Source organism: Clytia hemisphaerica, unplaced genomic scaffold (genome assembly GCF_902728285.1).
Source record: "Clytia hemisphaerica strain Z4C2 unplaced genomic scaffold, Clytia hemisphaerica genome assembly, whole genome shotgun sequence".
NCBI classification, from domain to species: Eukaryota; Metazoa; Cnidaria; class Hydrozoa; order Leptothecata; family Clytiidae; genus Clytia; species Clytia hemisphaerica.
In genome coordinates, this window is record NW_027103900.1 from 1,701,034 (window position 1) to 1,724,939 (window position 23,906).

The 23,906-nt window shown below is 35.5% G+C and overlaps 2 protein-coding genes across 2 annotated transcripts; one reads left to right on the plus strand and one right to left on the minus strand.

The window, feature by feature from the left end:
- Positions 1 to 31: 31 nt before the first annotated feature.
- LOC136808879 (nucleolar and coiled-body phosphoprotein 1-like) lies at positions 32 to 15,473 on the minus strand. Its single transcript, XM_067065439.1, has 3 exons — positions 15,382 to 15,473; positions 11,309 to 11,729; positions 32 to 1,067 (listed from the first exon to the last, which is right to left on the minus strand). Exons 2-3 carry the CDS (start codon positions 11,694 to 11,696, stop codon positions 613 to 615), a joined length of 843 nt encoding a protein of 280 aa, XP_066921540.1. The 5' UTR covers positions 11,697 to 11,729; positions 15,382 to 15,473; the 3' UTR covers positions 32 to 612.
- A 1,360-nt stretch (positions 15,474 to 16,833) lies between these two features.
- LOC136808878 (succinate dehydrogenase assembly factor 3, mitochondrial-like) lies at positions 16,834 to 21,661 on the plus strand. The gene is made up of 2 exons (XM_067065438.1): positions 16,834 to 17,297; positions 21,038 to 21,661. Exons 1-2 carry the CDS (start codon positions 17,115 to 17,117, stop codon positions 21,224 to 21,226), a joined length of 372 nt encoding a protein of 123 aa, XP_066921539.1. The 5' UTR covers positions 16,834 to 17,114; the 3' UTR covers positions 21,227 to 21,661.
- Positions 21,662 to 23,906: the final 2,245 nt, after the last annotated feature.

A 23,906-nucleotide genomic window follows, 5' to 3' on the forward strand; every position in this document is an offset into this window, starting at 1 on the left:
AGGAAGACAAAGATGTTGATTTGTAATGGGCTTGTTGTTGGTGTATCTCTCTTTTATTATAAACAATTTACAGTTTACGGTATGCCAAATTTTAATCTCATTACTTTGAGAGGTTAGACTCTTTGTTTTACTTAAGAAAAATATTGCCGGACAGTATTTCCTCAAATAAAGGCCACAGCATTTTTAAAATTTGCGCAATTTTAGGTGTAACGCTCTTTTCAAAATTCAAATTCTCAAAGACATCTGGGTTCAAAAAAAAACTAAAACTGTTACTATATAGGTTTAGTTTGTTACAACGTTCGACGTAACCTTGTATATTTTAGAATGAGTTAGACTGTTTCAATAGCTCCAGCTTCATTATAACGAGCTCAATTAGATAAAATTGGCTAACAAAAAGACAAATTATGGCTAGTAACCATGTGTGATTCTAGTAAGCACTACTTTTTGGGCAGCACTTTTAATAGAGAAAATACAGTTTGCTTCTCCTTCACTGAGTCTGTAGAGTATTCCTTAATAAAGTAGTTCCAGTTATTAAAGCTCTATCTTGTGCTATATAAAAAAGTATAAAAATCATCTTTAAAAGCTGTCCCATTCAGTGATAATCAATACCAATCAGTCACTGTCATCAAACTTTATGGAATTCACAGATGTATTGATTGCACCTCCTTTATAACTTCCTCGTTTCTTTTTGGTTTTTTCATGTCGGAAACCTTTTCCTCTTGTAAATTTTAAGTCATTATTAGCTCTTTCACCCCAATCACCAGTAGCCCCAATTTTGGCTTCAAAACTATTGTCTCTCAAACTATTTCGAACAAAGACATCTTCAGAAATGACTCTGCGGAATGGTGCATTTTTCATTTGTTGGCTTTTGTTCAAAACATTATCATTTGTAATCTCCTCATCTTCTTCTTCTTCTTCCTCTTCATCCACCTCTTTTTGTTTAACCTCTTTTTGCTTAACCTCATCACTTTTTGTTTCTACCTTTTCTTCTTTTGTTTCCTCGACAGCATCTTTTGAGTTTTCATCTTCATCTTCAGATTCTTGTTTCTTCTTCTTTTTCTTCTTTTCTAAAAAATATGAATAATTATTTATGTTTAGACTTACTCCCTTCAATAGACCTTTTCATAAATTACGTCAAGAACATCACTTGCCTCGTCCTGAAATTATTGCCATGGTGATTAACTCCCAGCGGATTTTATTAAAACTACTTCCTATTCATAAAAGAATCATTTGTCTCAAGAGACATAATCACTTATGGTAATTGTTTGAATACGAGTCAAGTGATGTTTGTAACGTAATTTATGAAAAGGTCTATTATAACTGAATACCAATTTAACAAGTTTCTCCAAAGTTAATTGCTGTATATATTACATACACACATTTCCAATTAATAATTAAATAGCTAAAATAATTAACAGGTGTCTTTGATGTTGCTAATTTTATTTACAATTATTGTGCTATTTTAAAGAAACTTGACGACACTAAAATCAAGTATGAAGCAGGAATAAAAGGTTTTAAGAAAGACAAGTTGAAAGGTGCTGACATCAGCACTTTCTACTCAATGGCCTTGTTGTAGCTCATTAATGTACAAATATTGGCTAAGAAATATAAAAGAACTCCACTGCCGGTTACTTACTTTGTTTCTTCATAAGCTGATAATATCTGTTTCTTCCTTACTTTTAAGCTTTATTTATCATTATCTCTTTTCTAGTTTCTAGTAGTAAATAGTCGAATGTGCACAACGCACTGGGCTCAACTTCCGTGGCTTCAAACTATTCATAGGCCCAATTGTAGACCCTCAGATATTCACCCAAGGAATAAGTGTGCGAAATTTCAGCCAAATCGAACAATTTTTGAAGTCTCTAGGCTGCCCAAAGTTTTAGCCTCGTTTTGGCGAAAAACTCGTCCCCAGGCCCCAAAAATCAAAAATTTAAAAAAATGAAAAAAATGCCCCCAGATATTCACCCAAAGAACAAGTGTGCCAAATTTCAGCCAAATCCGACCATTTTTGAAGTATCCAGGCTGCCCCAAAGTTTTAGCCTCGTTTTGGCGAAAAACTTGTCCCCAGGCCCCAAAAATCAAAATTTTCAAAAAATAAAAAATCTCCCCCAGATATTCACCCGAGGAACAAGTGTGCCAAATTTCAGCCAAATCCAATCATTTTTGAAGTCTCCAGGCTGCCCTAAAGTTTTTGTGACAGACAGACATTGTCAGATTGTAGCTCAACTGAAATTGAGAACTATTAGTAAACTAAAGATGTCTTAAATATTTTTATTTGGAAATTTCCCATCTTTCGTCTCTGGGAAGGCCAGGCTCGTCTGGGCTGTTCATGAAAACTTATTAGGTTCCCTTTCATTAAAATCAGAGTTAGAGTCAGAGAATGATGCTGACAGGTTGGATTGTGCTGTCACCTCCAACCCTAATGTTTTGATGCGTACTACTCTTAAGTAAAAGACACTAAAATTCAAATTTCCCGCCAATTTTGAATGTAGACTAAACAACAGTTCAGCACATGCCTGCATTTTCAAATCTCAACTACACATCAAACAAATAATATGATATGAGAATGTTTTTTTAGTCAGTTTAGACTAAAACTCATACATCAAAATTATGGGATTTCGAGTGCAGGCCAATTTTGGTTTCGTTTTCAGCGGTTTCAGTTTCAATTTCAAGCAAAAATCTTGGCAACAAGGTGAGTGCTCATAGTTACATGGGTTTGTGTGAAAATTCAAACATAGGAAATTTTCCAAATCCCCAAAAGAGCTTCCATTGATTTTAGGTTAGAAAAACGTTGATTGAGATGGTTGGGTGGATGGGTTGGTTAAATGGCTGCAAAGCAGCTCTTTTGGGGGCACTGGCAGGGTTGGGCATTTTACCTATATTATAGAGATCTGTTAGTTCTGTTTAGTTTGTTTACGAATTGCGAATTTTTACTGTGCAATGGCTCAGAAAGGTCTTTCTTTGGTAGGGTAGACAGGGCAAATATTCTTCTCAATTTTTGTAAACCAAACAATTTCATTTGAAAGTCCTTACCTTTGTGAGAAAAAAGAGGCGTCATTTATTAAAATTGGTTTTAAAAGTATTTCCAAAGTAATACCATTTTCAAAACACAAAAAAATCACCTTTCAAAAGAATAGTTGTTTAGGAAAAACGTGATTGTCTTTTGAATAACTACCGTAAATTGTTGGTCTAATGTCGAAATTCCTCTTTTAATTTCGCCACCCTTCTTTAGAGATAGGAATAATAGGAAGGTTGGAATCGCTTATTGAAACTAATTTTCTTCGCTTAGCGATCAGAGAGGAAAAAATATTTTGTCTATCAGTGATACCGACCTTCCCATTTTTCATATCTCATAAGCAGGGTGTTGAAATTAGAAGAGGGATGTCGACATTAGGCGGCCATCGAAAAATTGTTCTGTTCACGTCACAGCAGACTGAAAATCTGCCTGAAGACTGTTAAAACCTTCAGCTTATCGTAATGAGCTGGAAATGATGGCTAACAACAAAATTTACCACTAGAAAGCTGAAAATCTCAGCATTAAGATGGTGTACGGTAAAAAATACATATTCTTTTTGAAAAATCACAATTCCTTCTATTTTTTGTAAATTCCAGACGGCCTTTATCATTTTGCAAAATGTCACATGGAACCACCCAACTTAACATGTTGAGGACTGGCTGCACCAACTGTGTCCTCTTGTAAGTCAATACCATCCAGAAAGTTATTACCGAGCTAAGACCAGACTGTACTAATCGATAAATTCGATTATCGAAGTAATCGATAATGATAGAAGCAATCGAACGACTACTTATCGCTTAACAATTGAATGTGGAGTACGAAAATTTCAAAAAAATTGTGAGTATTTGATCACATTCCTAACAACCCTTCGAAGACTCGATAACCGTTCGAGTACTTTGATTGTTATTGATTACTTTCGATAACTTTGACAACTTCGATAACCTTTCGATAACCAATTAATTACTATGATATATCTTTAAAGGGAACGACGCATGGTATATTTATGAAATGCTGATCTAGCATTGGCACAAACATCCATACGGAGGAGTATTTAGGAGTGCTGGATCATAACAAAAACCAAAAGTGACTTTATTCCAAAAAATATATTCAAAAAAGTGAATATAATTTATTACCGGGTGCGCCACGAAAAAGTTTCTCTCTTTGAAACTAAATTTCTCAAAATCGAAAAATTCTAAAAGAACCATTCCCATTTCATTGGAAAGAAAAAAGATAAACTTAAATTTTGATGGGTCATTTATTAAATTCGGTTCATTAGATCGAAAATTATGCTCAATTGAATAAAAAAGCTACTTTCAGAAAGTGCTCGAAAACGTTGAAAATTGACCACCGCATACTCTAGAGTGGGTCTGACAAAGATTTTGTAGCACTTGAGCCGTGTTTCTGAATCACTTTTCACCAAGCTTCTTTGCAAAAAGAATCTTGTGTTATTTGCTTTAGCACATATGTTAGAAATGTGAGTATTCCATTTCAAATCCTTTTGCATGGTTACACCAAGATATTTCGCCTTTTTTACTCAAGCTGTTGTCAGTGTATCTGACTGGTATTCTGAATCAATTACATTTCGTTTATTTGTTATCCTTGAAATCTTGCACTTCTCTGGGTGAAACCCCATGCTCCACTTTTTCTCCCAATCAGCAAGTTTATCTAGGCCAGACTGTAGTTGCTCGCAATCTTTGATAGATTGTATTTTCCGGTAAAGATAGGAGTCATCAGCAAATAAAGCCAGTTTTGAGTCTGTCTCAAGTGGCATGTCATTTATGTAGGCAAGAAAGAGGAGGGGACCAAGAACGGTACCTTGGGGGACACCTGACATGACTGCTGTTTGTTTAGACGATTTTCGTCAAACTTCAACACGTTGGGTTCGATCTTGAAGAAAGTCTGTTATCAAATCAAATCTGTTTTTTGTTGTTGACTGCTTTTGCGATATCGTGGATAGTTTGAATGAGTTGGGTTTCGCAAGATCTGTACTTTCTAAAACCATGCTGAGTATCAGAAAGTATATTTTCTTGATCAAAATGTGACATTATGTGTGTGTGGATAATATGTTCCATAATTTTACAGGTTGTGGAAGTTAAACTAACAGGTCTAAAGTTCTCTGGTTTTGAGCGATTTTTATTCCCACCTTTGTATAATGGGGTAATAATGGCTTGTTTCCAATACCTTAAGGGAACTTATTTTGGCGGGAACTAATTTTGGCGGGCAGCAAATAACCTAAAATTTTTTAATTTTGGCGGGAACTTATTTTGGCAGGAACTAATTTTGGCGAATGACAGCGTAAATCTGTTCTATTTTGCCTTATTTTGAGCAATTTTGATGAATTTCAGGGGTTATTTAGGCAAGGAAAAAAAAAATTAATTTTGGTGGGAACTTATTTTGGCGAATTTTGTCTCAATTCGCCAAATCCGCCAAAATTAGTTCCCGCCAAAATAAGTTCCCTTAAGGTAGTTTGGTATTTTCCCTTGAAGTAATGATGTTGTAAATAATAATACAAAAAGTCTGAGATCTCATCTGCACATTCTTTGAGGATCCTTGTTGAAATGCCGTCTGGACCGCTGGCTTTGTTTGGATCTAGATCCTTTAAAAGTTTAAGAATGCCGTTTTTGGTGAAGGTGATTTGTCTGATTGGTGGGTTTTGTGGATCGTTGATTACAGGCAAAATTCTGACGTATACAGAGAAAACGCTTGCAAATTGTTTGTTTAAAGCTTCTGCAATGTCAGATTCCTCTGTTTGGATACGACCGTTGTTAAGTAGTGGGCTAACTCTGGTGATATTTGTCTTTTTTGATTTAATGAAAGAAAAGAATCGTTTGCTGTTCTTTTTGTCATTTATTACATTGTCTCTGATGTAATTGTTGTATGTGTTGTTACAGGTCTGTCTTGCCACTTTTTCTGCTTCTAAATATTTATTATGATCTTTTTTGAGTTTTGTTCTTTTGTAAACACGGAAACATGTGGCCATGTTGTGGTCATGTGGCTTACCCTACCTCAGTAGTGGAAGCAGTCAGAAATATACTTTCTTTTCAGCATTGCCAGAAAAATTTTTCATTAGCTGCACTGATTTGTGGCTTACAGTTTGTTAAGTGGGCAAAAATGTTGCTTACACAAGGGAAATATAGGTGAATGAATAGGTGAAATATAGGTGAAATCAGGCCATTTTTCATGCCCTTTAAGCGTCCGGTTATCGGACGCTGCCCCTCTTAAAATTACTAAAATATTGGTAAAAACAGCCTTTTAGTAGAAAAACACTGGAAAAAGTGCCCTTTTTGGCCACCAACGGACGCTGCCTTGCCTTTCTAAAATATGACCTGGAAATTTTATGTCTCACATTTTTTAAGTTTTTGACACTCATTTAAGTATGACACCAGTAGGTGAATAAAATTACAAAAATTTGTTCTTTTAAAGTATACCAGACGTAATTAATTGAACTTTTCAAAAGTCGCTAAAATTATGAGTATTCGATTAAGTTTGACAAAGCTCAACAACGAGAAATGTTCGACAAATTCGACAAAAATCTCCGTTCGATAAAGTTTGACAACAAGAAAGGTTCGACAAATTCAACAAAAAGCTCCGTTTGAAGAAGTTCGACAACCAAAAATGACCTCCTTTGGGTACTACCGTGGACGGCCCCTAGGGGTCCCGGGGGTCCGATTGGTGCCCACTGTTCAGGGGGATGTGAGGGTACACGTCTGCACCATTGGATTGGGGGTCCTTCAAAGTGTTGTCAAAGACCGGTAAAAATTGCGAAAAATGACCTCCTTTGGGTACAAGCCCCGGTTGGACCAATTGAGGCCTCTACAGCCACCAACAGCCCTTCGGACAGCTTCAGATACCCTCTGCCTTGCTTTCCCTCAAAGCCAGCACCCTCCATCAGTACTCCGAAGCCTTTAATAGGCTTGGAAAGGCTTGAAAATTGGTCAAAATTGGTCAAAATTGTCTCTTTAAAAAAAGTGCGATTAAGTTCGATTTCAGTAATCAAACTTAATCGAACTTTGTATTTTGAGAAATTTGTGAGTATTCGATTAAAGTTCGACAACCGAACTTAGTCGAACATTAATCGGCCAACAAAGTTCTATTAAGTTCGACAAAGTTCGATTAAAAATACCGTTCGATTGGTTTGATTAATTACGTCTGGAGTATAGCTTTTTTCTCAATTGCTCTGACGGCCATCGAAAAATTGTTTTGCTCGCGTCATCACCCGCCCCTGAATTACTGGCGTAAAAAAACCCGGGAATCTTTTTTGACTGCTCGTCCGCCTGCATGCATTTTCAACACTCGTTGCGACGCGTTGACCGCCTTAACAGCTAGAAAGTATGTACATCTAACATTTTTTTTTAAATTCAAACTTTTCTCTGTCAAGTTAGAAAAGTCCCATTCTAAGATCTCTTATCTAATGTGGCTTACATTTCTAAAAAGAAACAAATTTTGAGTTGAAGCCACATTTTTAGCCCATTTAAGGCGGCAATCACAAATATCTTTGTTTCGCGTCGCGTTTATTATTGCCCATTTTTGTGAGCGATTTCTAGCGCATTCGCAGCATTTTAACTTTGTTTATCATTACACGTGCCATTATGTGTCAAAGGTCACAGTGTTTAAGCTTCATAATCTGAAACCACGCAAAACATACACGCGATTGGGCCTCCTGCCGCCTCAGTTAACGCCCTTTTACCTTTTACCGCCTCACAGACAAATTTTAAGAAAACCCAAAAATTTGTACTACCGACCGACCGGGTCATTTTTTAGATCCAACGAGGACGTGAAATGAAGATATTTGTAATTGCCACCTAACGAAAGAAAAAACTTTATTCGTAATGTCTTATTTATAGTATTTATAGTATTTCCCACATCATTGTAAAATTTCAAGACTTATTGATTGAGACTTCATCAGCCAGTTACATCAATATGCCAAAAACATTTTGTTCAACCACCTTCACTTCAAGATAGAATGAACTTCCTTTTATAGGATGAACCATATTCATGTGGCTTTCAGCCTTGCACTCCATCACAGAGCCTAATCCTAATCCCCCCGGGCACGCAGTTACTACAAGACATGATGTGTAGTAACTGCTTTTTCAACACTTTTTTTCAGGACCACCACCCTTTGCAGTTACTACACCTTGGTAGTAACTGTTTTCAGAAAAGATTTCCAGGTACCAACCCTGTTTTTGAGTGATATCATTAAAAACATGCTCGAAATTACCCTAAATTGCGATTATTTTTCAAACTAAAGCCATTTTTGTGCTAGATTTTCTTTTAATTTACTTGGTTAACAGCTGTTGAGAACATTTTAATGATAATTAGGGAAAGCATAATTTCAAAGTTGGGTCTGAGAAAAATTCAAATTTTTTTTCGTCCATTTATAACAAAAATATTTTTTTTAACAAAGAATTTTTTCACAAAAAAATTCATTTTTGGTGAAAAAATTTGAAAGTTCTTTAAAAAGAATTAAAATATAAGCACTTACTACACCAAAAGTGCTAGCGTTAGTGTTTGGCACCACCCCCAAACAGCAGTTACTACACTGTGTAGTAACTGTTTACATAACTTCTGAATACAGTACCACCACGGTAGTAAGTGTCATACTGTCTTGTAGTAACTGCGTGCCCCCCCCCTGGCCTAATCAATTTTAATGACTTTTTTGACTAATGACAGGGGGGACGGTAGTAAAATCTCAGACATAATGACGCTTACTACAGTGGTGGTGTGACGAAAAATCGAAAAAATTTATTACTACCTACAGGGGATGGTCGGTAGTAAAATCTCAGACATAATGACGTTTACTACGGTGGTGGTGTGATGAAAAATCGAAAAAAAATTTTACTACCCAGGGTAGTTAAATACTAAAATTGGTGGTATCTATGTGTTAAATTTTGAAATATTTTTACTACCTGGGTAGTTAAAACTGGTAAAATTAGCAAATTTAAGCTATAAGTATTACAATAGGCATGGTGCGATATCGGAGGAAAATTTAGAAAACGAAAGTATAACTAACACGGTGTAAAAACGTAGAAACTTCTAGAATATTCTCGAATACATTCAAAAAATGGACTCACTTGCTAAGATAAAACCTAGTGTTTTGAGACCGCAAAATGCACAGTTAACATAACCAAGCATTTGTAAACATTCCTCGTGAGAGTTTTTTTAATGGCTGCTCGAGCTTGAGTTGAGTGGTGTATCATTATAATGTTTTTTGGTGTTTTTTTTTTAGAGTATTCAAAGAGATTTATATTCGTTTCAAGTTGTACTTAGTATTTTATGTTTGTGTAGTTAGTGAATGCACCAATTAACTATTATAGGGCTAGGGATCTTGACATAGATTTAAAGTATACTTTTCGAACATCTCCACCACACATTACACTTCATCACCACAGGTATGATCTTCTATTTTTTGTAGGAAAGAATATGTAGTCTATCGAAGTGATAGAAGAAACAACTTTTGTGTAGGACGCAACGTTCTCCATGTTGAATACTCCTTTTGGCGAACGCGACGGTCTATTGCATGAATAATTGCTCCACACTTCACTAAGTCCAGATGCAGGTAAAACAAGCAAGCAGGAAATTGGCACGCTAACATTCTCCTAAATTAGCACGTCATAAGGCTGCGAATCCTCTTGGGCATTGCTCAATAAAATGTTAGCTCAAATATTAGGGTTTTATTTTCGTAATACGGAGCAGGCCAGTCTGGAAATTGCGGCTTGTGCGCCGGATATCTCCGGCGTAGATTTGAGATCTGCTGCTTCCAACTTTTCCCAGTTAAGTTGGCGCAGCCCCGGCGTAACATTCCCTTCCTTTGTACCGTGAGATCGGGTAACTTGCATCAGTGGAGGTTAGGTTAACATGCATAGCCCTCAAATGAATGATTCGGCTGGTCAATGAAATACAAAATTAAATCAAAACAAAAATGGTAGAGTAGAGCTGTTAGTTCATTTGTTTTGAAGTTTTGCTGCTTTGATTGGTCAGTCATTTGATGGCTATGCAAGTTTCCCTCCACTGATGTAAGTTACCTGACTTCACGGTAATTTCTGACCCGAATGGGTGGAGTAATTTGATATGCGGAACTGAGTGGATAGGTTGTTACGTTAACCCAAACGATTATATAATCAACAACTCCACTGAATCCAGCATTAAAACAATAATAAGGAAATATCTAGTTACACGTGTTTATACTAAATATGCTTTCGTGTGTTACCATAAGCTGATCTATTGTGTCAACACCCCTCATCTAATTCTGTCTGTCTGTCACCCTTCTTTGAAGATAGGAATAACAGGAAGGTTGATTTGTCAGTTGTTTGGAAAAACGCATCAACCTATGACCTATTGACCCAATTCTGCATAATAAATTACTCCAGCCATTCAGGCCAGAAATTATTTGCTACATACAATGGAAATAAAACCCTTATACTTCATAGCCAATATGAACAAAACTTATACGTACCAGGTAATATCTAATTTCCTGCTGGTTTTACTTGCATTTAATAAGGGCAAAACATTAATTTTTGCACTAAGTGAAAAATGTGTCACAGAAATAATCATTTTTTAGCTTTTTTTGTAAAATCAGTCAAAAAAGCAACAAAAAAATGGGTGGTCTCCATGACAAATTGTCCCAATAACTTTTACTACCAGGGTAGCAAAATACCTCTTCCAAGAGTCTGGGTGGTGGTATATATGTAAAAATTTGTAAAAATCCTTTTTACTACTCATATATGTCTGAGATTTTACTACCGACCCCCCCCCTCTGCTAATGACCAAGTTAAAATTTTTTATTTATATTTTTATATTTAGTATTAAAAAGGCATGCATTCAAATAACAAAGGTTTAATTTTTTTCCCTCGGCTAGTTAGTAAAATATCTCAAATAGGCTCTCTGTGATGGAGTGTAAGGCTGAAAGCCACATGAATATGGTTCATCCTATAAAAGGAAGTTTATTCTATGGTGGCCTATCTTGAAGTGAAGGGGGTTGAACAAAATGTTTTTGGTATATTGATGAAACTGTCAGCTATGACAAAAAGTTGTTTTAGTGCATTTTTCAAAATGTCACACTTTTTTTGATTGGTATCTTTTGCCATTTTTGATTCAATTGCCTTGAAAATTCATATATTTTCTTCTCTCGACTTGGAAATTTTGCATTTTGGTGAAAACCTTTCCCTTGGAAATCCTGTGTCTCCGCGCTCCTGTTACAGACAAATTCTGGAATGGCCCAATTTTGAATAGTTCACAGATTACACTTATCTGGTAGAGGATTTTAATAGAAAGTAACCAGAAGAAAGTGTTTACCTTTTTTAGACTTTTTGTCAGCTTTTTTGACCTTCTCTTCTTCCTGCTTCTCTTCTTCCTGCTTCTGTTCTTCACTTTCAACTTTTAATTTTTTGGCATCCTTGATTTCTTTGTTTTCATCTTCTGCTTTTCTTTTCTTTTTCTTTTTCTTTTCAACTTTTTGTGTTTTCTCTTCTGCGCTTTGAGATTCCTCCACGACCTCCTTTGTTTTCTGATTTTGAAAATAACAATGGAAGATTTCTACAAGATCTGGACCAGCTGGGTGGACAGGATCGATGCTCGTTTCTTTCTTAAAGTATTTCGCAGATTTTGTGAAGCCATTTGATACCAAATAATGATAAACATGTGAAAAAAGATCAGAAGGAACACACGCTGTCGAGGTAACCATCTTGGAATAATGCACGCTTCTCTTCGGTGTAGACTAGAAGGAAGAGTAACAGGCGGTTAATTTTTTTTTAAATTTTAGATCACTATTCTGTACCTTGATTGAATAATATTTCCTCTTTCATTGAGATAGGATGATATCAATGATGGTACTTTTTCGAAACCTTTTCAGACCTTTAAAACAAGACGGAGAAGATTATCAAAAGGACTGTGGTTAGTCTGCAGTTGTTTATCTAAAATGGTAGCCGAGTTATGTAATCAGTTCTATGTAATCTCAGACGGAATGAACATTTTTGTTGTTTGGTAGAGTAGACTAAAACTAAAATCCTCTTAAATCAATGTTTTACACAACAACACAAGGAGGAAGACTGTGAAGTATGTAATTGATATTCTTTTTTTGACATTTCCAATGGTAATCTATGATCATATGATACCGTAGTTACCTTATGCTTATACTTTCTGACCGTGAGATCGGGTAAAACTTTTGCATCAGTCCGTCTGTCAGTCAGTGTCTGTCAGTGGAGGCTAAACATACATAGCCCTCACAGCCTCAAATGAATGACCTGGCTGGTCATTAAAATACAACTACGCACTTCGCTGGCAGCTCTACTCTACCATTTTTGTTTTGATTAAACTTTTGTATTTTAATAACCAGCCAGGTCATTCAGGACCCTGCCGAAGCACCAGGACCCTGCCGACGCACCGGACTTAACGAACACCGGACACGCGAAAGTCCGGTGTAAAATGAGAATTCTTTTTACCACCGGACAATCTCTACACCGGACTTAAGGAAGTCGTATGTCCGGTGTCGGAGAAGGATATTTATTTCCACCGGACAATCAAAACACCGGACATGACCAGCCAGTCCGGTGCGTCCGGTGTTTCTTAATTTTTTGTTTCATAAATGTCCGGCGTCCAAAATTCCCTGTATGCAACACCGGACTGACACCGGACTTATTGCGTCCGGTGTAGCGAAAGGATACTTTTTGCCACCGGACAAATACACCGGACAGTCCGGTGCGTCGGCAGGGTCCTGAAGCACCGGACTGTCCGGTGTATTTGTCGGGTGGCAGAAAGTATCCTTTCGCTACACCGGACGCAATAAGTCCGGCATCAGTCCGGTGTTGCATACGGGGAATTCTGGCCGCCGGACATTTATGTTTTGATTGAAAAAAGTATCCATCTTGGTAGATGTTATATCGGATGGCCAATCGTCACCTTGTTTTCTTTCCTATCTCTTATCCTATTTTTCTCTTTTCTGACTGTCTGAGTTTCTGAGACTTAGTTTCTCATTTCTGACTGAGTTTTCATACCTGTCAATCATTTGTCCATCAATTTCGACCAGTCTAACTTTCGCACCGAGTGGGATTCGAACCACCACCAAAGAAAGAACTTCAGATTCGGAAGCCAGCGCTCTATCCGTTGAGCCATCGCCGCACAGCAAGGAAAGCAAAACCACGCAATTCATAACATATTATACCGAACTGGCAAAAGACGGGGGTAATATTATTATAATATGGGTAACAGTACCCCTTTTTTAAACCTGACTGAAATTCGAGCCGTTACTAGCAACCCTGCGGGGCCCAAGGCGCCGAGTATGCACCCGGCACAGTGACAAGCCGTTACTAGCAACCCTAACCTAAGCAATTCCAAACAACAAAACTCCCGGAAAATTTAAAATGTCGGAATGAGCATTAGAAAAGAGTTTTTTCCGTTGATGGATTTTGCATATTATCCGGGTCCGGGATTTACTATTGTCAAGAGCTTTTTTTGCTATACTTTAAAACAACCTACATCAAAGGGTGTTAAAGGGCGGGAGTTTCAGTTGAAACTATTTTGTAAACCTAAGTTTCTTATGCGTAAACCTAGGTTTACATATCTTAACCTAGGTTTACAAGTTGTAAACCAAGGTTTAGAGCTGTAAACCTAGGTTTAGAACTTGTAAACCTAGGTTTAGAACTTGTAAACTTAGGTTTAGAACTGTAAACCTAGGTTTAGAACTGTAAACCTAGGTTTACAGTCATTTTTGTGCTAAACGGCTTCCATACAAAGAAGGATGCTCTTATATCGGATGGCCAATAGTCACCTTCATTTTTTTATTTTATTTTTTTATCCACGGATCGCTGATAGTCACTTTTCCGGGGGTTAGGTAGGGTCAGGGTTGCTAGTAACGGCTTGTCACTGTGCCGGGTGCATACTCGGCGCCTTGGGCCCCGCAGGGTTGCTAGTAACGGCTCGAATTTCAGTCAGGTTAAAAAAGGGGCAATTTTACCAATATTATAATAACACTACCCCCGTCTTTTAAATTATATCATAATTTTTCCCAGTCGTTTTTAGTCTATAAAATGTCTTAAATCAGCGTGTGGTTTCCAGCTATGGAATTTTTTTTACTCAGTTTCGATTGGCTGAAAAAACTAACGCTGATTGGCTTAACGAAATTTTGATTGACAGATTTACAAACCTAGGTTTACAGTCCCTAAACCTATGTTTACACATTAAATTAGGTTTGCAGGGCTGCAAACCAAGGCTTAGAGCTGTAAACATAGGTTTAGAGACTGCAAACCTAAGTTTACAGGCTGCAAACCAAGGTTTAGAGCTGTAAACATATGTTTAGAGACTGCAAACCTAAGTTTACAGGCTGCAAACCTAAGTTTAGAACTGTAAACCTTGGTTTGCAGTCTTTTTTGTGCATATTGGCTTCCATATCTTTGACACTGGACAACCGACTTCCTTTAGTCCGGCGTAGAGATGGTCCGGTGGTAAAAAAATTCTCATTTTACACCGGACTTTCGCGTGTCCGGTGTTCATTAAGTCCGGTGCGTCGGCAGGGTCCTGGTCATTCGAGGAGGGTTATGCATGTTAGCCTCCACTGCTACTGATCTGATGCAAGTTACCCAATCTCACGGTAACAATTCAAAATTTTCCTTAACAATCAAACTAGCTGTGTATAAGCTGTTTTTTTGGGCTAACTCCAACACCCTTCTTTCTATAGACCTAACTCTTCATACAAAAATTACGGGAAACGCATGTTTGGACTTTGTACCCTCATTTACATCAATATACCAAAAACATTTTGTTCAACCACCTTCACTTCAAGATAGGCCACCATAGAATGAACTTCCTTTTATAGGATGAACCATATATTCATGTGGCTTTCAGCCTTGCACTCCATCGCAGAGGCTAATCAATTTAAATGACTTTTTTGACTGATGACCAAGTTAAAAATTTTAAATTTTTTTAAATTTGAGTAATAAAAAGGCATACATTCAAATAATAAAGGTTTAAAATTTTTCTCTGGGCTAGTTAGTAAAATATCTCAAATAGGCTCTGTGATGGAGTGCATTATTTGCATGATGTCAAATTTAGAAAAGGGATGCCGACATTTACTATTTTGCTGTTCATTCCTAGGGTACCATTTTAAACGGCATTTTTTTTGCAGTACTAGCCACCAGACCGAGGAAAGTTTTGTGGTTTTAAGAAAAATTACAAGGGTCAAGGCCATTTTGACAAAACCACCGTTTTAAAGATGTGATTTATATAGCAAATTTTCAGGTATATGTATGCTAAACTAATTAACAGTGTTTTGAATACTAACTAATTACTCCAGCAGGAAATTTGTCTGTTACAACTGTTTTCTATTGGCTGAAGGAAAACAGTGTATGTGGAGTAATTTGTTATTACTTACTTACTTGTGTAGGTGTTCGAGCAAAATGTTCAGGTAAGATTCTTGGTGAGCCACGCCTCTGTTTGATCCATCTGTCGAGGGAAAAAGAATTAACCAACGCATATTTTATCTTTCTCCTTCATCATCCATATGATCATTCATCTGGAATTTCAATGGCAAGGCTGGGGGCTGGCTATTTCTTCCATTATTTTTCTTTATATCATCACATTTTTATCCAAAAACCTTTCATTTTACAGTCTATTGATTCTGTTTATTTTTACTTGTGTCTACCATCTTGCTAAATTCCAAAGGGTAAGACTTTCCTTCATAAATACAAAATAGGGTGATATTTCCTTAAAACATAAGGATGAATGATATTTCCCTTCAAAAATACAAAGAGTGAGGTTTTCTTAAAAATACTAAAGGGTGTGATTTTCCTTCAAATATATAATAGATGGGCAATAAATTCCTTTCAATTTTGGGAATTTGCTACAAAGTTGAGACGTAAAATTGGAAGGGTGAGATTGTCCTTTAAAAATAGGAAAGGATGAGATTCTCCTTCAAAAAATATGAAAGGGTAAGACTTTCCTTCCAAATTTCAAATAGCCTGGAGATCCATGCTATGATTTCTTATTCTATATACTGATGGCGAAATATATAGCATGGTATGGGCTGACAGTTTGAATTTCCCATATCCTAATAACGGTTGAAAACACAGCCAATCAAATCCTGTTATTGTTTCACTGGTCACACTTTCTTAAAGAAAGCGCAACTTCTGAAATTTGGTTTTTATTTTAGTTAGTGAGGACAGCGCTAAATTCGAATTTCCCACTGTAATTTTTTTGAGGCCAAAATCGGACTCACAGCTCTGACCCGTCAAGTATTCATCAGATTTAAAAAAAATACGCAGACGGGTTCCTGTCTAAATTTCAAAAGGTTCCATAATTTCCTTCACAAATACGATAGGGTGAGATTTTCCTTTAATACATACGGATGAATGAGATTTTGCTGGAAATTTAGACTGGTGAGAAATTCCTTTTGGTTTAAGAAATGGGAATGGGTAAGTCAAAAATACAAGTTGGAAAGATTCCCTTTACAAAATATGGATTGGTTGCCAAGCAAAAGAGCTCATGTGTGTAGCAGCTTGTGCAAAGGGATTTTATGGTTGATTTTTATTCCTTCAGTGTACAAGATAAAAATTTGAGAGCTGTGCTATTGAAAGTTAAGTTGAAAGTTATTGGTTACCAAAGCTGCAACCAATGAAAAAGTGAAATAAAAACTACAGATTATAATATAGAGACAATAGTCTTAAGGAAAATGAAGATGAATTAGAAAGAACTCCCTGAATAATCACGATATTCTATTCACATGATTGTCATGATTGAACATCATAACTTTGAAAAAGTTTAAAAAAGTATTAATTGGCTATTGTAGTTAAATACAGCTATTATTAAAAGCTTATCTTAGATGGATTGCAGCGAAAAGGTGTTTGCACCCTTCATCCCTGTGATACGCGTCTTTATTGCACTATGATATTTTTTGAATTTGTAGAACACTACCAAACACTGTCTGTGTAAACTTGTCAAAAAATTACCAAATATGTACCATTTTTTTGAGTTGCTTGATTGAGTCTGATTGAGTTAATTTTCGTGCCAGTTGAAGTCAGATAAGAAAATTATATCAAATAGGGAGAATTAAATTAAAGCATGTTTGAAAAAATGAAACAAAATTAAAACATTATAGAATAAAATAATAATAATGCAACAAGCTGGGATCCCTCGATTGTTTGTTGTACAACGTTTATATCGTCGAGTGTTGAAGCTTCATAGATTTTTGCCGACCGAGTTGAAAAAATTGGGTGACGAATATACGAGAGATGAATTTCGAAGAAATAAATCTGCCAATCAATTACAAGCTTATGAATTCATGACTGAATGGAAGGTATGTTATTTTTGACAATCTTGAATTGAATGACAATTGAATCTTTCTTAAATTTCTTTTGGGCTAAGTATTTCTCATTTAATAGCGTCAAGTCGATTACAAAGAACTAAGGTATGTACACCAATCAAATCACTTGCTTTGTCACTGATTAGTTTTTTAATTCAACTACCGGGTGTTTCAGAAAAAAGGGTCAAGCTGAAGTTTTTACAAGTTCTTTGATGACTATGTTAGTCGTTAAATGTTGAGACAAACTATTTTATTACTTTTTCTAAAGAATGCGTTATCCCTATTGTTTAAAAATAACCAATCAGTTAAGCATCTTGTAAAAACTCCAGCTCATCCCAGAAAAAAGTGTACAAGGTTGAAGTTAGTTTATGAGAAAACTAAAAATGTTATAAATCCAATCTTTTTGACATTCGAAGGAGGAAAGACAAATTCTGAGCTTCTCATACTTTAAATTTGGTTCGCGTCTTTAAAAGTTATAAAGAAAATAAGAAAAAGTGTTATTTTTGAGAAAAAAAGATAAAATCAAATTCAAGCTTACAAAAACACTGAAAAAAAGCTTTTTTGATCCTTTTTTTACACATAAAGATTCGAGGGCCTTTCGAATGTTTTGATTATCAAAAGGATGAAAAAGAATCATTAAAATCGAAAAATCTTGATTACAGCAATTAAAACTTTAAACTGACTTTGTCGCATCAGAAGAAAAATACTCTCTTTTCTTGTACAAAAGAAAAGAGAAAAAGAAAAAAATTGATCCACACTTTTTTCTCAAAGATGACGTTTTGTGTATCTTTTCGAATTTTCTTCATATCTTTTGAACACGTGAAGCCAATTTAAAGTATGTTAGCTCAAAATTCAAGTTAGTCTTTCTTCTTTCTGATTGTGAAAAGTTTAGATATATATAATACTTTCAGTTTTCTCACAATCTTAATTCAAACCTGTACACTTTTTTCTGAAACACCCGTTACATAATAATTTGGAGATTTGACCAATCAGATTGATTTGATTGTTGAGGAGACTTTTAGATTGTTTACAGTATGTACTAGCCGAGATCTACCGGGTGCACCAAAAAAAGTATCCAGGTTTGTCAAGATATTGTGAGCTTCACGATTAAAATTTTTTGTTCATTCTTTTTTTTCATACTGTAGAGGATGCTCTAACTTGAATTTTAAGCGGTTTGTGTAAACCGCAGGTTACAGGTCGCAGGTTACAGGTCACAGGTAACAGGTCACAGGTTACAGGTCAACAAATTGCAGACGGGAAAAAAGATAATAAGATCATAACATATACATAACATAACATCAATACATAACGCATTAAATTACAAAAAAGTAATACATGTTATTTAGATATTATAAAATGACAATTGAATAGAATAACAACCTAGTGACACTACTTACAAAAATAATAACAAAATCATAAAATATGATGCCTAACAAGACAAAAGCACGAAAAATATTTATTATACAAAATGTGATGTGGATGGTGTGAATGGATAAAAAAATGGCACCGAACAGAAGCTTGCAAGTTCCCTAAGAGAGTGGTTTTAGAAGGATGGAAGTAATCAATTATTCAGTTATTATTTTAATGTCTTAATGACAATTTTTGACAAAAATATTAACAGAATCATAAAATCTGATGCAAGAAAAGACAAAAACACGAAAAATATTTATAATACAGAATGTGATGTTGATGGTGTGAATGGATATAAAACGGCACCAATCAGAAGCTTGAGGTCCCTAAGAGAGTGGTTTTAGAAGGATGAAACTAATTAATCATTCAATTGTTATTTTAATGACTTAATGACAATTTTTGACAAAAATATTGACAGAATCACAAAATATCATGTCTTACAAGAGAAAAACACCAAAAATATTTAGCATACCGAATGTGATAATAACAATATGGCTGGATATAAAATTACACCAATCAGAAGCTAGTGAGTTCTCTGAGAAGGTAGTTTTAGAGCGATGTGTTTTATTATATGTAACAATCATATAACATTACAAACATTACAATATGTAATATACCTGTTATACGTATAATATGGTTTCAAATATTTTCTGGTCTCCGTACACGGCGCAAACTGCGAAAGATCGATAAAAGCACATGGTTAAATTTTGATGTTTGAAATGGTTTTATATGGATGAAATTGCTTGAGAATTATGTTTTTTATAATTCTTTGTGTTTTCCAAACATTTTCCTCTGCAATGACATTGATTAGGGTCAACCTGTCATCACTGACCTGTGACCTGTGACATGTGACCTGTAACCTGTGGTTTACACAAACCGAATTTCGAGCTATTATACATTAAATTTGAAAAAGTGGTTCAAAAGTTATTTCCAAAAGGCCGACTTTTTCTCAATGTCGAAATTTTAAAAAATCATTAAAAACAGCAATCACGCTATAAATAAGATAAAAATGACAAAAACATAATTCATTGTTTTTTTGGTTCTTTTTTTCTCTTATCTTTTATTTTGCCAACAGTTTGTCCATCTTATTTGCATGTCATAAACATTTCCAACACCAGCAATCATGGTGTCAGCCCCCCCCCCAGAAATCTGAAGGGCACCTAGGCCAGGTTAGTAGAGGTGGGGGGTTAATGCCTTGCAATTCTTTGGGGTTACCTATTCATTAAGGGTACCTAGCTGTCTTGATGGAGGCTCTGAGGGCTGGTTATATTTTCCAAATCGAATATTTCAAAATATTTCAAATTATTGAATTTTTTTACCCCAGCACCTAGTTTCCCATCCAATTTCTCTTTCGTTTCCCATCACGCCATCTTTGCTATATTTTTCTAATGCGGTTGTTTTGATTTACAGCCGCCATCTTTATAGCATAACAACAAATTTTGGCTGAATGGGGGTACCTAACTCAAAGCAATTTCTCAAGGGGACCTAAATTGCTGGGGGCACCATGCTCAATGGGGGCACCATGCTCAATGGGGGCACCATGCTCAATGGGGGCACCTGAAAAGTGGGCTGAAACCATGAGCAAACTCAATGCATGATCTTTGAGAAACTAATCGAGGAATACTCTTAGGTTCCAAAACAGCCCCCCCCCCGCTTGTTCATTTTTCAAAATTTTTCCAACCCCTCCGGCAATTAGGCCCCCCCCCCGTCTATTAAAATCTAGAAAAATTTTCCAACCCCCCCCCCCCCCCGGTTATTTGGAACCTAAGAGTAATGATCTATTTTTTCAAAAAATTTCTCACATAGTACATACACATAACATAAAAACCTCTTATTGAGATTTGCAAAAAAACTTTTCAGCTTTTCCAAAAATGTTATCCCACATGGGAATAGCTTGTTTTACCATATTCCTAAATTCCGTAACGAGCTTTGATGAACATAGTTGCAATTTTTGGTATTTTTATGTGTAAAGAAGGTAAGTGTCAAGAGAAAAGTTTGCTCGCTGTTTTTGATGATTTTTTTGAAATTTCGACATTAAAAAAAGTCAGTTTTTTTTAAATAATTTTCGAATTACTTTTTCAAACCTAATGTATGATAGCTCAAAATTCAAGTTAGAGCATCCTCTATACAATAAAAAAAGAATAAACAAAAAAATTAAATCCTGAAGCTCACAATATCTCGACAAAGTTGTATGCTTTTTTTTGGTGCACCCGGTATATTTTCTGCTAAAATTTTTCATGAATCTTAGTGTAGACATCAAGAATCACCCGCAATTTTGTCGCATAATTTTGATCATGAAATCATTGAATTTTTTTTCTTCTTAGAACTACGCAGACTCAATGGAAGAACAATTTATATCTGAAGGGAAAATAGGTCGAAATTTGAATCAAAATGAAGTGAATTTGTTATCTCAAGAACAACTTGGACAGTTATACCAACTGCAGCAAGAGGCTACCAACCCTACGGCAGCCGAAAACGAAAGTGAAAGTGAAAGTACACATAAAAAACCCTGAATTTGGGTATATTGGTGTTATTGTTCTTGATTGAGCTGATTGAGCGTGAAGTGTGATTTATAGTAGACATTACATTGCACATACCATATCATTACACATAACATTTTATCCAAGCTCTGTATCGGCGAGTGATATAAAACTGATACTGGCTGGTGAGCCCTGTTTACATTCTGATGTTTATGACAGCATAAAATTGTTGGTCATTTGTTTGATTTTTATGAAATTTAACATCTGGAAATATCATTCATGTAGCTGTTGATATATGCACTACAAACTCAGTAACAATCGACTGAATGTATGAACACTTAACTATTTTCTTATCACCGATGAAAAAATGATTTAACAGTTTAGAAAGAGTAAGGATTTTTTATGAATGATATTTTTTATTCCATAAGAGTATCTATAAAATGTTTTCAGAGATATTTCCTAATTTCACATCCCTTTCGCATTCACGTTTTTCTGTTCTATACCCGATAGGTTCTAAAATGTCATCTCTGTGGTACGAAAAATTAGTGAGCACCTCACCAAAAATCGGGATTTTTCATTCCATTTCTTGGTGAGTTTCAAGGCTGGTCTCCACTTTTACTCTAGGGGCTGAGTTAGGTCCCGTATGCGCATCGGCGTATAGTCATTTTTTCTTTTGATCATGAAAGTATAGTCCTTGAAGAGTCAGAAAACGTGTGTGGCGTTATTTGGATCAGGCACAAATACGTTTTCTAAGTTTTGAAAAAGAAAGTACTTCATAGCTCGAGATAGCAAAATTTTCAGACCATGGTTCTGACCTTTTTCTTAATCAGCATAAAATTCTGATCGATTGGTATATAGTATGCAGGGTTTTAAGAGCAATTTTTTCGGCCATTTTTGACAGTTACGCAAAAATAGAAATCCTGAAAATGTTATTTTTGTGGCCAAAACCCACCAGTAAACCACTCCAGGTCAAAAGTTTGCTTCAAAAAAGTCTCAAGGACCATCAGCAGACAGTTAAAAGTGCTTCCAAACCCAGATTAAACAAAGTTTGAAGTCCTCTACAGGAGGTGCTAGAGATTTTTGAGGAAAATTTTGGAGACTCAATTTGATTTTTTCTGATTCCCTACAAAAAGTTCTTGAAATCCACTGTAAATCAGCTTTCTAATGTACTTGAATAAAAATTCATTGGCTTTCAAAATCTGCTCCCCACCAGAGTCCATGATTTTTAGGGGTCAATTTTCGCTTAGTAGTCTATCTTTGAGACGCTGTATCTTCAAAACTACTTGAGATATCAAGGTGAAATTTTCAGGGTCTTATTTTCTTGTGTGATGGATCATTTGGTCAAAATTTCATCAAAATCCAAGAGGATGAGGTATCACACCCTGAAGACTCTTAAAAAAAATGGCTCTTAAGCTCAAAAAAATATTTTTCTTAGGCTAGCAGAGCCTAAGAGCCCATGTGACGAAAGAAAGTTTTGAATCCGCCATTATGGATTTCAAAATTCATGTAGAAAAATAAATTTTCCTGAATTTTATTATTTGAACGGTAGGCAAGACCCTCCGAAAATTTCAAGTAAATCAAGTAAGCCAATCAAATGTTACAGCCACGCAAATTTGGAACCAAAAGTAGTCATTTCAAAAAATCTAAATCGAAAGTGCTTCATATCTCCAGATAACGAAATTTTCAGACCATGGTTCTGACATTTTTCTTAATCAGCATAAAATTTGTGATCGATTGGTATATAATATGTCCATGTTTAAAGTTAAAAAAATCCAAATAACACCACACACGTTTTCTGACTCTTCAAGGACTATACTTTCATGATCAAAAGAAAAAATGACTATACGCCGATGTGCATACGAGACCTAACTCAGCCCCTCGAGTATTTCGCGCGAATGGGCGATAGTTTTTGAAATAGACGTTAATTGCGTAAAAAAAACTGACCCGTAGATTATCATTACAACCTTCTTAAATCTTACAATTGCTTCTGGAAAAATGACAAAACTTTCTTTTTTTTAATTTTACAAAATTTTGAATTCAAAATTATTCTTTTTATTCTTTTAATCTTCTCTTTTCTTTTCTTTTCCCCCTTTTATAATTCCCTTGGAAACTGATCAACATATCTCATGTCTCATGTTGGACTTTGAACTGTTAAAAAATCAATCGACCAATTTTTGAAGGAAACCCAAAAATGCAATTCTGATGGAATAGACAAGCCCTTAACTCGTAACAACGGAATGTAATTATTTTTTTCATGCATTATGCAAATAGTTTGGGCTAAGGGCATTATTGTAATAGAGTAATTGTTTCAAGCACAAAATTATCATACCCTTTTTATATGCTTATATAGGTTATAATTTCGGTTGCTTAACCTCCTTTGTCAATTTTGTCCATGTCACACACTACAATTAATCTCTATTAAAGGTTATCAAAAATTTTAGGAATTTTAGGAATGTGGATAATCCTGCATTCAAATAATCAATAATCAGCATGAAATAGGTTAGGTAACTGACGAAGCCTGTCCTTATCTAATAATGCTAACGGTTTTTATCAACAGAATTGAAGTCATATATATCACAACATATATGGCGCATTATTAATTAGGGAGAACTTTGAATGCTTCTATTTTACTCGATGCAAGTTCTGATTACTTGAAATATATTCAATATCGCAAAAAGCTGTGCCTGAAACAAAATTCACGTTAAGAACTTAT